This window comes from Osmerus mordax, chromosome 28, assembly GCF_038355195.1.
Source record: "Osmerus mordax isolate fOsmMor3 chromosome 28, fOsmMor3.pri, whole genome shotgun sequence".
NCBI lineage: Eukaryota > Metazoa > Chordata > Actinopteri > Osmeriformes > Osmeridae > Osmerus > Osmerus mordax.
Window position 1 is genome coordinate 6,016,577 of NC_090077.1, and position 15,196 is coordinate 6,031,772.

The following is a 15,196-nucleotide window of genomic DNA, read 5'->3' on the forward strand; positions in this document are numbered from 1 at the left end:
CTTTTGCTGGCAAGGTTTGTTACAGCCTGCTCTCTCAGTCAGTCTGGCCTCGCTTCCTCAACAGTGCAGACATGGAGACGAGAGAATAAATGGTAACACTTTACGATAAGGGTGCATTAATGAGCATTCATTAATGCTTTAACTGATGCATGAATCATCATCAGTTAATACATAACTCAGAAAGTACTTAACTATGCACTGATCATGAACACATCATTTGTTAATCATCTGACCTATTTTTACACGTCACTTACCTTGCTAACAAAGAAGGCACAATTAAATATACTTTTCTTTATGTTTATATCAACTCTGGAAACACAGACAAGACAATAAGACCATAGTGTGCATCCCATGTCATTCAAATTGGATTAAAAAAAACGCGAGCCCCCCCCCCCCCCCCCGTCCATGCAAGGCCCTCCCGCGGTGCGGGGGCTGCGGGGGTAATCTCTACGGGCCTGGATCCATTTTTACCTATTTCTTACGTGCATTTACCGAACATGCTCGTAAGGAGAACCCTCGTACGTGTCTCTTAAGAACTACTTGAGAGTGGATGAGAGGCATGCTTTGGCCAACCATGGTACGTGAGTTTGCATCCCCCGTGCATGTGATAGCCATGCATTGGCTTAGCCAATAGCATTGCAGAAGAAAAGAACGAGAGGCAATGACATGGAAGCGATAAATGTAGTTGTGTTCGTACAGTGTAGAGACCACCAGATAGAAGTTATGGGAAATGCATGGAGTTTCCTTAATTTATTTAGAGAGTGAATAAACTCGTGAAACAGATAAGTATCGTAATGTAATCCATTGATTTCAACAATGTAACTGTATTCTAAATACCAACTATTTAAATTGTAACTGTAATTAATACGTAACGCCGGTACATGTATTCCGTTACTCCCCAACACTGGCTACAGGACAGGCTTGAGGCTGCCCATGCATATGCCAGGGAACAGCTACTGAGCGCAGGCATGCGACAGAAGCGGCACTACGATGTGCATGCGAGAGGGCGCCATTTTGAGGCAGGCAAGATGGTGTGGTTACACAACCCAGTCAGGAAAAAGGGACGGTGCCCTAAGTTAGACAGAGCGTGGCTAGGGCCTTGCCTGATCTTAGATCCCTTTCCTGATCCAAACTCCACTAAGGAGGCGCAAGGCAGTGGTGCACAGAGACAGACTGGCTCCTTACAGGGACAGACAGACAATGGGGGGTGACCAAACAGACAGTGGGGACAGTCAGGGGGCAGGTTGGCCGGAGGATGCCTTTACGGAGGCACAAACAGGGTCACCAGCTTCGGCTGTAAGAGAGGAGACACTCAGGGGGAGAAGTCTACCAGACCTCAGAGAGAGAGGAGACCTCCAGGTCGCCTTAATGACTTTGTTTGGGCCCTCGGGGTCGAGGGCTTGTGGGATAGCTGGGGGTGTGTCTAGGGGGTCTTTTGGCTGTAGCCTATATATAGGGGTGTTTTGGCAGGCATCTCTCTCTTTGGTTTACTCCATTCTTGAGTGCGACAATACCTGTAGCTAAGCAACTAGTTAGTCAGGCTACAGTATTAGGTTAACAGCGGTATTAGGCATTTTACTGTTCTAAGTTAAGCGTAGACAGTGGCCCACAACTGTCTGTGTACTGTTAATAAACACCCCAGTGCTCCTACTGTTTGACCCCGACTCCTCTATTAACATCACAGGTAGGGGTGTTAAAAAACAATATTTTAGAGTGTGACTGTTTTGAATTGTGTGTGTATTGTCCAATGCTGTGTGTATATGTATACATTTAGTCATTTAGCAGACGCTCTTATCCAGAGCGACTTACAGTAAGTACAGGGACATTCCCCCGAGGCAAGTAGGGTGAAGTGCCTTGCCCAAGGACACAACGTCATTGGGCATATGGGAATCGAACCGGCAACCTTCAGATTACTAGCCCGATTCCCTAACCGCTCAGCCATCTGACTCCCATATGTGTGATTGTATTGTGTGTATACTGTAAATGTAGTAAAATGTCAAGTGTGGACCCAAAAGCAGACGACTGATGCTCAAAATATGCGAGATGTGAGAAAAACTAAGCACAGAACTAAGAATCCAAGCCACTTAAAAACCACAGAACTACCAAGGCACAGGTGAAAACAATATGTCCTAATGAGAACAGATTAACAGAACCAAAACCAAGACTAGAGAGGGTACAATTTCTGGGGAAATTGTAGGGTGTGCTTGCTTGCGTCGGTTGCACAGGGGTCCGTTTTTGAATGACATTTTTAAAACTGATATTTCTGTATATTTTATATAAAAATGCATACTTATTATTTATAAAGATTACATAGATTTAAAAGCATTTTTTTTTGCTGCTCATTTACAACTGAAAATACGAGTGAAATGTAGAATGAAATAGATCTTCTCATTTCCTCTGCAAAAGGCATCCTCATCGTTGAATCAAAACGAATAAATTTGGCAGACCGGTGTAAAAATGGACTCTCTATGACGTAAACGTCCTTTTAAGTTTTTGCCTTCTCGTGATATTTTCATGCATTTAGCCTACTCATTGCATTCATTCATGAATAAAGAACCCCCTTTGAAGATTATTCTACGTTACCGGCAGTTGAAGATTGAATCGCGATTCAAACAGTACCATCTTCTAACTGAAAATATGCCCCCAAAAACGTAAATAAGCTTGACATTTATTTAGTGGAAAATCGCTTTCATGAAAAGCTCACTGGTAGCGATCATTAAGTAACAACAGTAACAACGCAAAGTGCGCTATCCCTGTGTGGAGAAGCTGCCCCGGTAAATTGTACTACTACAGTACAGTACTAGACTACTGCTGTGTTCGTCTTGGTAGCGATTGCGTTGGTTGAATTGGATTTAACGTTCCGTTGTACGGTTTAGGCTGAAATTAATTATTTTCATGAACAGATTGACAAAGTTTAGGCTGTGGCAATGAAGTTAAGGTTAGCAGTTAGATAGACTTTTGATTTAAGTAAGGGGAGTGCCGAACATGTTCTGTCGCTGTTTGACTTCCTACAGCTGTGTAGATGTTTTTGTCGTGTCTCGCGTAGGCTACAGCGTTGCAGTGAGCAACACTGGTTTGAAACCACAGGTAATGATAATTTCACCTACGAATCGTTTACTTGTAATGTAATGTCATAATAAATCCTACTACGAAAATGTATTTGTGAGGAATGTTTATTTTAAAGATTGAAAACAGATGCATCATAGACCACTGTAGTATGTGTTGCCCGGGCAACAGAGGCTAATGTCATGATGCTAATGCTTCAGTGAAATAGTAGACTACCGTTTCCAAAAGTAGATGTGGGCCTACTTCCTTAATAATATCAGCTAATATTGTACATTACATTTCATAATTGTGTTTCACATCACAAAGTAAAATGAGTAAATAGTTATCACCCTGGCCTCTTTGCTTGTGGCGTTCCTGCAGCTGCCTTGCAGTAAAGCTATAGTTAGCCTAGCTATCCCCCAAGTTAACAGATGTGAAACGAATGTTCTGCTACAGGTAGTCACGAGTGTTTTCGTGACGTTAGTGACGTTATTGACTGATCCTTAGGGGGGCGAAAATAAATTATAAATAAATAAATATATATGTGAGAGAACAAAGATTGTGCCCTTGCCGAAGGCAAAGCACACCCAAAAACACTCTTTGACCCTTTGTTGGCCTCTGGTGGCCAACAAAGGGTCACAACCCTGACAGGCTGAATTCAGAGTTCAGAAACAGGAATGAACAACTGTCTAAAAATCTCTTGTGATTAAGTGCATGAAAATAATAAAAAGGTCAAATTAAACTCTTTAAATTTACAACAGAAGGGAAGCAAACAATAGATGTTTTAGTAATTATTGTCTGAGATAACCATTTGCAGTCCATTACAGTACTGTATAGAGTTTATGTCTTACCAGAAACCAAGCACAATCAATCATTTAAACGTTAGTGCAGTGAAATGAAACACAATAATGTAATGCAAGTATCTTTAATCATGAATTTCTTTCAAGGTTATCAAGAGACAACAATGGATAAAATAATCTGATTGTTGGAAGAATCAGTTATAGATTCAGCATGACCTTCTGGTACAGTATTGGTATTTCCAGCGACGATCTCTGAAAGTACACAAGACAAACAGACATTTTGTTCCTGTTAGTTTTGGAGTCAATTAATCTTTTGCTGAAGCTTGTTTAATCCAAAAGCAAGATGTAGATACACACACACACACACACACACACACACAGAAAGAGAGAAAATACTTGGAATCTGTGACATTAGCATACAGTACCAATGAATAATCATACTCACTCATAATGGTTATCATGGTAGCTTTCAACTCCAATCAGGTAGGTATTTGATGGGACATCAAATGCGAAGGCCTCATCAAACGAGTTTACGTAGTTTGTCCACTGGCAGGTATCAGTACAGAAGTTGCTGGCTCCACAGCAGGTGAACTTCCATCTGTAAAATGGTGGAAATTAGGTTTGAATTCTGATATATTTTTTGTATTGACCTTGCAATTCACATTATAGTAGGGTTGTTCAACAAAAACAGTGCCTCCGTCTACCCTGTGTCACCTCTAGGAAGATTTTGCACCATTTAATCCCCAAATGTCTCTAAATGTCACCATCATTGTAAAGCACTAGTTATTTTGTTTGATTGGACAGTCATTTCTTGAAGATTAGTATTTATTTCATGTGATTAGTGACTCATTTACATCTCACCTTCTGTCCTCTTGCTTGTTCTCATGATAGCTGTGCATCCCTGTGATGACCTGAGAGGTTGGGCATTGGTAGCTCAAAGGTTGGTCAAAGCCATTTACGTAGGAAGATGTAAAGCAGTTAGTTGCTGAGTCAAACGTGGCTTTGCACCTAAAGTCCCACACACGATCTTCATATTTGTTGTGATGCTCACTAAAATTGGATAAATACATTACAATGCACAAATTAATAGTTGAATTTATACGAAAACAAACATTTATGCAGGTTGAAGGTCTTATTGTTGCCCAACCAATTTTGTCCAGAATGCAATTGCAATAACCTAAATCCAAAATACAGAGCTAAACTACAGTTTAATTTCTCAAAATGGAAAATTGTAAATCTGAATCAACAGCAACTCTGTAATATGCAACAGCTTGCTAGGGTTTGAGAAAGGGTTAGGGTTAACTTAGCACTGCAGCAGTAAAAAGCACACTTTGATTTGGAAATCTGTGCTTGTGAGTCAGAATTCAGGTTTTGCTGAAGATTGGTTGTACGGAATGTAAGGAATCACCTCTCTATGTGAGAGATGGATTGTCCTGAAGGGCAATTAAAGAATAACGGCTCGTCATAGTTGTTCTGCCAGCGGAGGTCTGCAACACACAAACAATGGCACAAGAAAAACTTAATTGATCACTGTAGTAATCAGCACCTCCTTTAAAAAAAAAAAGATTTCTGACCACACACATTGCTTTTTGATTGACATATTAAGTCCACATTTTGAGTTACTCTGCTACACATATGCTCAGGCTTTAATCCTCGACCTCACACGTGACATAAAGCATACCTTTTCCGTTGACCAACACACCAGCAAGAAGCAGAATAAAGACGTTGGCTCTCTTCATGGCTTTTCAGAGGGTTTTGAGGAGAACAAACTCAATCAGCGAGGTTGGTGCTCCATTTATAGACAGCTCCATTTATATAAAGTCCTTGCTGGACTTTAGGCCACGTACGTGTGAAATCTCAGTGTTTGAGCAGGTGCATTGCAGGTGTAATTCATATTATACTGAACTGAACAAACATGCAACAATTTCAACGATTTTACTGAGTTACAGTAAAATGGGTTAGCTTGGAAGGGCGTAGGCCTTCCATAATCAGAATGAGTTTTTCTCCACAAAAGGGCTTTATTACAGACAGAAATACTCAGTTTCATCAGCTGTCCGGGTGGCTGGTGTCAGGCTATCTGGCAGGTGAAGGATCCGGATGTGGAGATCCTGGGCTGGCGTGCTTACATGTGGTCTGCGGTTGTGAGGCCGGTTGGACATACTGCTAAATTCTCTAAAACGACGTTGGAGGCAGCTTATGGTAGAGACATCAACATTCAATTCTCTGGCAACAGCTCTGGTGGACATTCCTGCAGTCAGCATTTCAAGGGGTGGCGGGGTGGTTAGAGCTTTGGACTAGTAACTGAAAGGTTGCAAGATTGAATCCCCGAGCTGACAAAATCTGTCGCTCTGCCCCTGATAAAGGCAGTTAACCCATTGTTTCTAGGCCCGTCATTGAAAATACAAATTTGTTCTTAACTGACTTGCCTAGTTAAATAAAATAAAAATTGCACTCTCCCTCAAAGCTTGAGACATCTGTGGCATTGTGTTATGTGACAAAACTGCTCATTTTAGAGTGGCCTTTATAGTGCCACACCTGTAAAGTGGATGGATTATCTTGGCAAAGGAGAAATGCTCACTAACATGGATGTAAACACTGTTTCAGAGAAATAAGCTTTTTCTGGGATCTGTTATATCAGCTCATGAAACACGAGACCAACACTTTACATGTTGCGTTTATATTTTTGTTCATGTGGGGGCTAAATTCTGAAGGTTTCAAGGAGGCACGGGTAGTCATTTTCTGAATCAAAGTACAAACTGGTTTAATCCATCTTAATGTACATGGTTTACAAATGAATGGAGAATCCACATGACAGCCCTGGCAGAGAGTGCACGACAGAGTGCTGGCATAAAAGGCACAGAGCAAAAGACAGGAGATCATTTTATACAGTCAAGATATCGCCCCCTCCCAATCCTGAGTAGACAGAGAAACATCCTGTTATGGCATGTCTGTTCGCCCCTCCAGTATTTGGTTACGTTATCGGTCAGTTCTGTTCAATGTCGCAGTGTTCTATCTCATAATTCAGGCAGGGGTAGAGCTCACAAGTTTCTTATTGATCCCTTATCAATCATAAACAGGCCAGCAAGTGCCCTAGAGAGTTTGTTCTGTTTACTTTGTTATTGGTTGGCTGTTACAGTAGTTCCACAATTACACAAGACTGACAATATCTTTGAAAATGTTTGTCAGAAAATCTATTTATAATCAATAAACTACTTTCTGTACATTGGATTCACATTACATCTGTACAACAATACAACAATGCCTCATAGTAATCATTGACAAGTATGTGTGTACTCTGCAATGACTCTTAAGGGGAGATATTATCACAATAAATTACTAATTAGTTACACTGTAGACTCTATAACCTTTTCTTCCTTTCTTTCAAGCTGAATGTGTTCTCACATCCATCTCCCTCATCTCTTCCTTGTAATCTTTCTCACCTTCTATCATGTGGAATGATCAAAGGAATGTTTTTCCTTAAGCCCTCTTCCTAGGGAAAGAGATACCTAGTCAGTTGCTGAATGCATTCAACCGAAAAGCATACATCATACATTGACATGGCTGTTAAAGACACATAGGCTATTTAATGAAATTGTTAATAAGGCCAATTATGATGGCCGTCCGTCCATGCGAAAAAGGGCCTATAAAGTTTTGATTCTGCTATCATAATTTTCCAGGGTTTGAGGGGTGACCTAGTGGTCACTGTGTTTCATGGCAGCGCTCAGCTGAAGTGCCTCTTCTGTCAGCAGCTTTTTCCTTCTCACCACCTGTTCCCTGTTGTGCGCTGATTACACCCCTTATAAATAGGCTACCCTCTGTTTTCCCTCCTTCTTTGCCGAAGAGTTTTGTGATGTATAAAGACCAGTTCCATATCCTGCGATACATTCTTTTGTTCCAGCCACGTTGAGCCGCTTCCTATACCCTTCCCTGGACGTATTGGACTGCCTTCCCGATCTCGGACCCTGCCTTTCTCGATTATGTTTTTTGGATCACCCATGAGTTACTGTCACACTAGTGACACGGTTAAAAGCAGGTGTTATCCTTGGGCCACAGTCACACAGCCGAGAGACAGATGCAGAAAATGGTTTTTAATGATATAATAAAGGATAAAATGTCAAAATACTAAAAACAATATCTCTGTCCTTTAAAACCAGAAAATGTCTCGTAGCCTACGGCTGCTTTGGCATATGACCACTCCGGTCTAGGACCGCCGTCGGCTCCGCGCAGTACCGCTTTTTTCTTCCCTTGGACCACCGCTTGTAGTATGTAGAGCGAGCCTGCCTTGACGATAATAAGAATAATTGGCTACTCTGGTTGCGCACGGTGAAAGTAATTTTTCAGGAGAGATTCAGGTACTTCCCTTTGCTCAGTAGTCGAGCCGTGGTTGTGCCTCCAAAGTCTGAATGGGAGTAGCGGAATACCGGTAGTCGCTTCTCTGTGCTCTTGCATGTGTCCCCGTAGCATCCTCCTTCTGTTCAGTCCCCGCTCCTTTTTGAAGGAGTTCCTCTCATTGGCCAACCAATCAGTTGGGGGTCATTTAGCAGTGATGGGCTGCGTCCCTGTCAGCTGGGGAGTTCCCTCCCCCCGTCCTTGTTGTCAAACAGCACACACAATACCATGCACACAATCACAGCAAACAATATGAAAATACCACAGCAACCAATATGAAAACACCACAGCAAACAATAGTCAAAACCAAACTAAAATAACAGACAACATAGGCTCGCCAACTGACATCTGTGACACTTCCCCCCCGTTTCTTTTGTTGTCGTCCCGACAGCAGGCCATATCTACTCTCCATACCTGTGGGGTTTCTGTCCTCTGCCTGGTCGTTGTGACCGTCTTAATACCTGTCCTTGCTCTGGCACTTCCTCCTGGACTAGGGGTAACCTTACTTCCTCTCCAACTACTGCATCAGGGACACCTGTTCTTGCATGAGGGGATACCACTCTAGGGGGCAAAAACAAAGGCATGAATAAAGGTCTACTTATTGTCCCATTTCCTTCGACCATACCTGGCCCTGCTGCTTCCTCAGATATAGCAGCTGGTTCTGAGGCAATTGTGCAGAGCATCAAGTTGTTACGATGGGTGGTTCTTTCTGGGCCCTGCTGTCCTTCTGGTTTGATCCGGTACACCGGTTGACCAGGTTGGATCTGTGCCACCACAACGAATGGTTTGGTCTGCCAACGTGGGGCCAGTTTGTCCTGATCGTGCCTACGAAAGTTACGAAGCAACACTCGCTCTCCTGGCAGAAGGGACATCCGTTTTGTTGTGCGGTCATACCTGTCTTTATCCCGTTGTTGTCGTTTCTTTGCATGGTCTGCCACATGGTTGTAGGCTTGCAAAAGTATTTGATGGTGGTGGTGAACCCACCCCTCCAGATTGTGTCTCCTTTCCTGGTGCGGTGCTCCTGTCACCACTTCCACCGGTAACCTGGCGTGGCGGCCATGCAACACAAAGTGAGGGGTTAAACCTGTAGTACTGTGAATGGTGTTATTATAAGCTTGTAGTAGGGCCGGGAGATGATCCGGCCAGTGTGGTTTCCTGTCATCCTCTAAAGTTGCTAGAAGGGACAGTAATGTCTGGTTAAACCGTTCACATGCTCCATTACCCTGGGGGTGATAGGGGGTGGTACGGGTCTTCGTACAACCATACAAGGAGCAGAACTGGGCCATGAGCTGGGATTCGAAAGCTGGGCCACGGTCAGATAAGATTCTCTCTGGACATCCCCAGGTCTGAATAACTGTTCGCCACAAAGCCTGGACTGTGGTCCCCGCCGTTTGGTCCCTAGTTGGCACTGCCCATCCAAATCTTGAAAAAAAGGTCAGTCATGACTAGGATATAGGGATAACGATCGTTAGGTCTCCCAAGGGATAAGTAGTCAATGGCTATTGTTTCTAAGGGGTAGGAACTCACAATAGGCACCAGCGGTGCCCTTACCTCTGGCCTTGCCTTGCTGTAGGTACATTGTGGGCAGCGTGCTGCCCAGTTCTTGATGTCATCGCCAAGTCGAGCCAAAAGAAAGTTCTCCGCAGGGCCGCCTCAGTCCGAGTTGTGCTCATGTGTCCTGTAGCAGCATGGTACTTTTCCCACAAAGAAAAAGTGCAGGCGGGGGGCACCACAATCTGTGCCTGCCATTCTCCAGTGTGTCTTTCCTTAATGTTCCTACACAAGATGCCATCAGTTATTTGTAGCCTTACCCAGTGTCACAACAGCCTCTTTGCTAGTAGGGCGGCCATCTTCCTCTCCAATGCATCTGGTTTTGTGCCCTTTTTGAGCCAACCGCAGACTAGTTTCAAGGTCTGCTTGTTGGTGAGCCTCCCAGGTTTCATCCGGTTGGTCGGCTTGTGTCAAGGAGTCCACCATTTGAGCCTCGGTTACTCCCACCATCACTGGTCCTTCGCTCGGGTCTTCTCCAAATGGCAGCCTGGATAGAACATCTGCATTTTTGTTAGCCACACCCGGACGATACAGAACTGGAAATTTGCCAGCTGTCCAACCCATCTTTGTTCAACCGCTCCCAGTTGGGCCGAGTCGAGATGCACCAAGGGGTTGTTATCTGTGAAGCATGTAAAGTTTGCCCCCCAGAGGTAATCCTTAAACTTCTCAGTTACTGCCCATTTGAGCGCAAAAAGTTCAAGCTTAAACGAGCTGTAGTTGTGATCATTTCTTTCGGTTACGTGTAGGCTCCTACTAGCAAAAGCGATCACCCTTTCCTTTCCATCCTGTACCTGTGACAGAACTGCACCTAAACCCCCCAGGCTGGCATCTGTATAGAGATTGAAAGGCTGATTAAAATCTGCAAAGGCCAGAATAGGGGCAGTAGTGAGGGCTTGTTTTAGTTGCTCAAAAGCAGACTGGCAGTCTGCTGATCAGATGATGGACTTTGTTTTCTTTCCCAATGTAGCGGTCCCAACTAAAAGTGCGTGCAGGGGGGCAGCCACTTTAGCAAATGCGGAAATAAACCTCCTGTAATACCCCGCTAACCCTAAGAATGATCTTACTTCCTTAACTGTGGATGGTGGAGGCCAATTCTGTACTGCTGAAATTTTGTCTGGGTCTGTTGATATCCCCTGTTCGCTAACAATGTGGCCTAGGTACTTGACCTTCCTTTGGAGAAGCTTGCATTTTCGCGGTTGAAGCTTGAGGCCATGTCGATCCAGTTTTTCGAACAGATGAGAGTCAAAGTCAGGGGAGAAAACCAGTACATCGTCCAAATAGATGAGTAGCGTATCGTTCACCATTCCCCCTAAACATCTCTGCATAAGCCGCTGGAATGTTGCAGGTGCGTTGCAGAGACCAAAAGGCATCCTATCAAATTCATAGAGTCCCAGCGGTGTGGTAAATGCAGTGTTCTCTCTGTCCTTTGGGTCCATTTCTACCTGCCAGTACCCACTAGCCAAATCTAATGTTGAGTACCACTGAGACTGTTTAAGACAAGTGAGGGATTCCTCAATGCGAGGGAGGGGGTAGGCGTCCTTGTGGGTTGCAGCATTAAGTTTTCTATAGTCCACACAAAACCGCCATGAACCATCTTTCTTTTTCACTAGCACGATGGGAGCTGCCCATGGGCTAGAACTCTCCCTGACTACTCCAGTGTCCAACATACTTTGTAAGAGGGTTCTCAGATCAGCAAAAAGACTTGGGGCTACAGGGCGGTACCTTTCTCTGCTAGGGGCAGCTGTTCCAGAGGGGATTTGGTGTAGCACTGCATCTGTCCGGCTAAAGTCCTCATCGTGAGCTGCAAACACTCTACTCCACCGTTGCAGGAGAGCGTCCATCTTTTGTTGTTGTTCAGCAGTCAGGTTATCCCCTTGGAGGGAGTGCACTGGGATTCCAGTGGGCTCCACCCCCTGCACCGTTTGTACGTCCACTTCCACCGTTCCCGGGGATGAAGGTCGAAGCACTAGCTCCCTTTCACCTCTGACCTGCTGGGGGTCAATTTGGTAGACAGTAGCTAGGGGGCGCCTGGTGGGGACAGAGATGGGGTAAGGGTTAGTGTTCTGGATACGAATAGGAACCTTCCCATCTTTTACCCAAGCTAGGGTCCGAGCCACCTGCCACTCCGTTTCCTCTTCTGCCCCTTCTACTAAAACACAATATTGAGGTAACTTTGGTGAGGTGCATACCTGGGTCCACAGGATCATTTCGCTTCGTGCAGGTATCTCCACCACTTCTCTTCGTGTTAGTCTAGTGACCCCCACCTTACCATCTGCTGGTTCGTCACAGTAGGTCTTATTACATACCACAAAAGCTCTGTCCCATTCTTCACTGGCTTTAGCTGACACCGTAAGGCCAAAAGCAGTCCGTCCAGGATGGGTGCTTTGAAACACAGCTTTCCAGCATTCTGAAATGATGTTCATCCCTAGAATCCCCTTCTCTGCGCTTAGGCAGCCATCTTCAACGATGAGCACCCCCTTCCCAGGTACAGACACCCCTCCTATGACAAAGTCCAACATTACATATCCTGTATAGGGTATTTTTAGCCCATTGGCTGCTTTAAGAGACAACCAATTCAGTCCCTCCGCTTCTTGTAAGTCGATATGGCTGAGCCATTTCTTAAAAAAGGACTCACTACCTGGGAGCCTGTATCTAATATACGTGGAAGTTTTACACCCCCCACTTCTACCTCTACCCCTGGGCAAACTCCTACAAGATCAGGCCCTAAGATCCCACTCCTCTCAGCCCACTCCCCAGCCACTCGCCCTTCAGTAGCTGAGGATGTTAGTTTAAAGGAGCCCTACCCTGTTGGCCTTGAGGGCAGTAGCGTTGAACATGCCTAACTTGGTCACATATTCTACATATGGGTCGACCTTGATGATCCCACCTGAATGTTGCTGTGGGTCTGGCCGCGTAGGTCTGTGTTGAAAGTTCTGAGTTTCTCCAATTGGGCTAGTAGAAGGAGCAGGTGACATCTGTGTACGAATCTCTTCCACTAGGGTTTTGCTCAGAGTTGTCAGGTGATCTTGTATATCCGACCGCAACTCTAACCTTACAGTCTCTTTCCATTTCTCCAGGTGTTGTTTTGGGTCACTCTGCAAATTGGTGTTGTGATTGGGTACCAACACTCTAGAGGACACTGCTGACTCTCTCCTACGCACCTCAGCCTCAAGACCCAGAGCTTCTGTACAGACAGCTGTATAAGCAAGTTCTGGTTGTCGTCTAAGAAGTCTGGATGACTCTTCCTCTACTGTTCCCGGTCTTAGGCCTAATACAAGCTGGTCTCGGACTGTCTTTTCATCTTGGGCCGACCCCATCGGTTCCAACTCCCGCCATCTGTTAAACAATTCTTGTAGACGTAGAATAAAATAAAATCAAATTTATTTGTATAGCCCTTTTTACACGCAAGCATGTCACAGAGGGCTTCACATATGCCCATAGAACTGCCCCTCAACCAACCTAAACCCTCAAGGAAGACAAGGAAAAACTCCCAAAAAACTCTCAACAGGAGAAAAAAATTGAAGAAACCTTGGGAGGAGCAATTCAGAGAGGGATCCCCTCCTCCAGAGACGGTTGGTGAGAGAGAGGAGCAGAACACAGGCTAAACATAGTCATACAGTGTCGGTTGGGTTTTAAAACACCAAAATCCATTGTTCAACTTTATAGATGTAGGACAGGACCGGGAGACTCGCGACCAGATCCAGCGTTGGCTGACCGACGACCAGGCAGGTGCTGACTCAAACCCCCCACACCACAAGGGATGTGTGTGGGGGGGGACAGAGAGAGGAGAGCCGGGATTAGACAATGCCAGGAGCAGCTAACAGTTACAGTCATAATAGAATGAGATCCCCACCGGTCAAGTGTGGACTGGTGCAGCAATTTAACAGAGCAAAAAAGGAGAATTTGTTGCAACCCCACACACCAAGACAGCGACAGCCCCCCACATTGAGGCTTCGTCAACGTTTCACCTCAAATGGTCCAAAGTAATCCACACCGACTCTTGTGAAGAGTGGGTCATCCGGCAGTACTCGCTCTTGTGGGAGGTCAGCCATTAGTTGTTTTCCAACCTTTCCATGTAAGCGGCGACAGGTCACACACTTTCCAAGGACCTTTCGGATAGCCGTGTTGGCACTCGGGATCCAAAACTTCTGACGCAATTCTGAGAGCATGTGATTGCGCCCTCCATGTCTTCATGGATCTGTTGGAGAACCAGATTGGTTATGTGGAAGTCTCTTGACAAGATGACAGGCTGCTTGCTGCTCTCTGGCATAGCTGCACGACTCAGCCTTCCACCAACACGCAACAGGCCGTCTTGAAGTATGGGATTTAACTAATACAAGTGGCTGCTGCGTTTCACATTCTGTCCTTTGAACAGAGAGGACATTTCTTCAGAGAATTTCTCCTTCTGACAGAATCTGACTATGTGAAGCTCTGCCTCATCAAGGTTTTCCACTGAAATATGTGCGTTTTTGATGCTTTCTTTGAGACTGTCCATCCGACTGTGGTTTGGCTGTTGACCACTGTCAATGCTGGCTTTCTCACAGGCTGCATTCAGCTCTTTACGCCTTTGACTGAGACTCCAAAGCACGGCTTTAAGTTTCAAGAACCATGCCACAGCTCGTTTCAACGTTATCCACGATGAGAAGTAGTTTATCAGTTTCTTGAATGGATTTACATGTTCTGTCACATTTATGGAGTTTACTTTAACTCTTTTGATCTCAGGATCATCTGAAGTGATTTCTGCATTGTTCAATGGAGTCTTTGGCCAGCACTCAACTGGACTGCAGAGGAATTCTGGGCCTGACACCCAACTTGTGTTCTTCAAGAATTCATCCACTCTTTGGCCTCTAGAGGCGTAGTCAGCCGGGTTCTTGTCAGTGCCAACATGTCTCCATTGTTCCACATCAGAGCATTTCAGGATAGCTGAAGTTCTGTTCGCCACAAACGTGCGGAAACGTGTCGTCTCATTTTGAAGATATCTCAGCACCACCGTACTGTCAGTCCAGAACATTGATTGTTCAAGATCTAGTTTGAGCTCTCTTCTCAGGGCACCGTCCATTTTCACGGCTACTGTGGCAGCGGTCAACTCAAGACGGACATTTTGACACCGACGTTGTCTATGTAGTGCAAATATTCGACACCTGGGGGTCAGGTGGCTGAGCGGTGAGGGAATCAGGCTAGTAATCCGAAGGTTGCCAGTTCGATTCCCGGTCATGCCAACTGACATTGTGTCCTTGGGCAAGGCACTTCACCCTACTTGCCTCGGGGGAATGTCCCTGTACTTGCTGTAAGTCGCTCTGGATAAGAGCGTCTGCTAAATGACTAATGGAAATGTAAATATTCAAGTTTAAATATATATGAGAGAGAACAATGGTTGTGCTCTTGCCAAAGGCAAGCACGCCTAATAAATA

At 44.9% G+C, this 15,196-nt stretch overlaps 1 protein-coding gene across 1 annotated transcript; it reads right to left on the bottom strand.

The window, feature by feature from the left end:
• Positions 1-3,954: 3,954 nt before the first annotated feature.
• On the bottom strand, positions 3,955-5,584 carry LOC136938234 (hemagglutinin/amebocyte aggregation factor-like). The gene is made up of 5 exons (XM_067231524.1): positions 5,527-5,584; positions 5,254-5,332; positions 4,707-4,895; positions 4,291-4,443; positions 3,955-4,097 (listed from the first exon to the last, which is right to left on the bottom strand). Exons 1-5 carry the CDS (start codon positions 5,582-5,584, stop codon positions 4,052-4,054), a joined length of 525 nt encoding a protein of 174 aa, XP_067087625.1. The 3' UTR covers positions 3,955-4,051.
• Positions 5,585-15,196: the final 9,612 nt, after the last annotated feature.

Bases quoted from the DNA above. Each gene is read 5' to 3' on its own strand.
- LOC136938234 (XM_067231524.1), bottom strand. From the start codon at position 5,584: ATGAAGAGAGCCAACGTCTTTATTCTGCTTCTTGCTGGTGTGTTGGTC. The intron at 4,896-5,253 runs GTGATTCCTTAC...ATCCAATTTTAG, and splicing joins TCCATCTCTCACATAGAGAG to TGAGCATCACAACAAATATG. The intron at 4,444-4,706 runs GTGAGATGTAAA...ACCATTTTACAG, and splicing joins AACAAGCAAGAGGACAGAAG to ATGGAAGTTCACCTGCTGTG.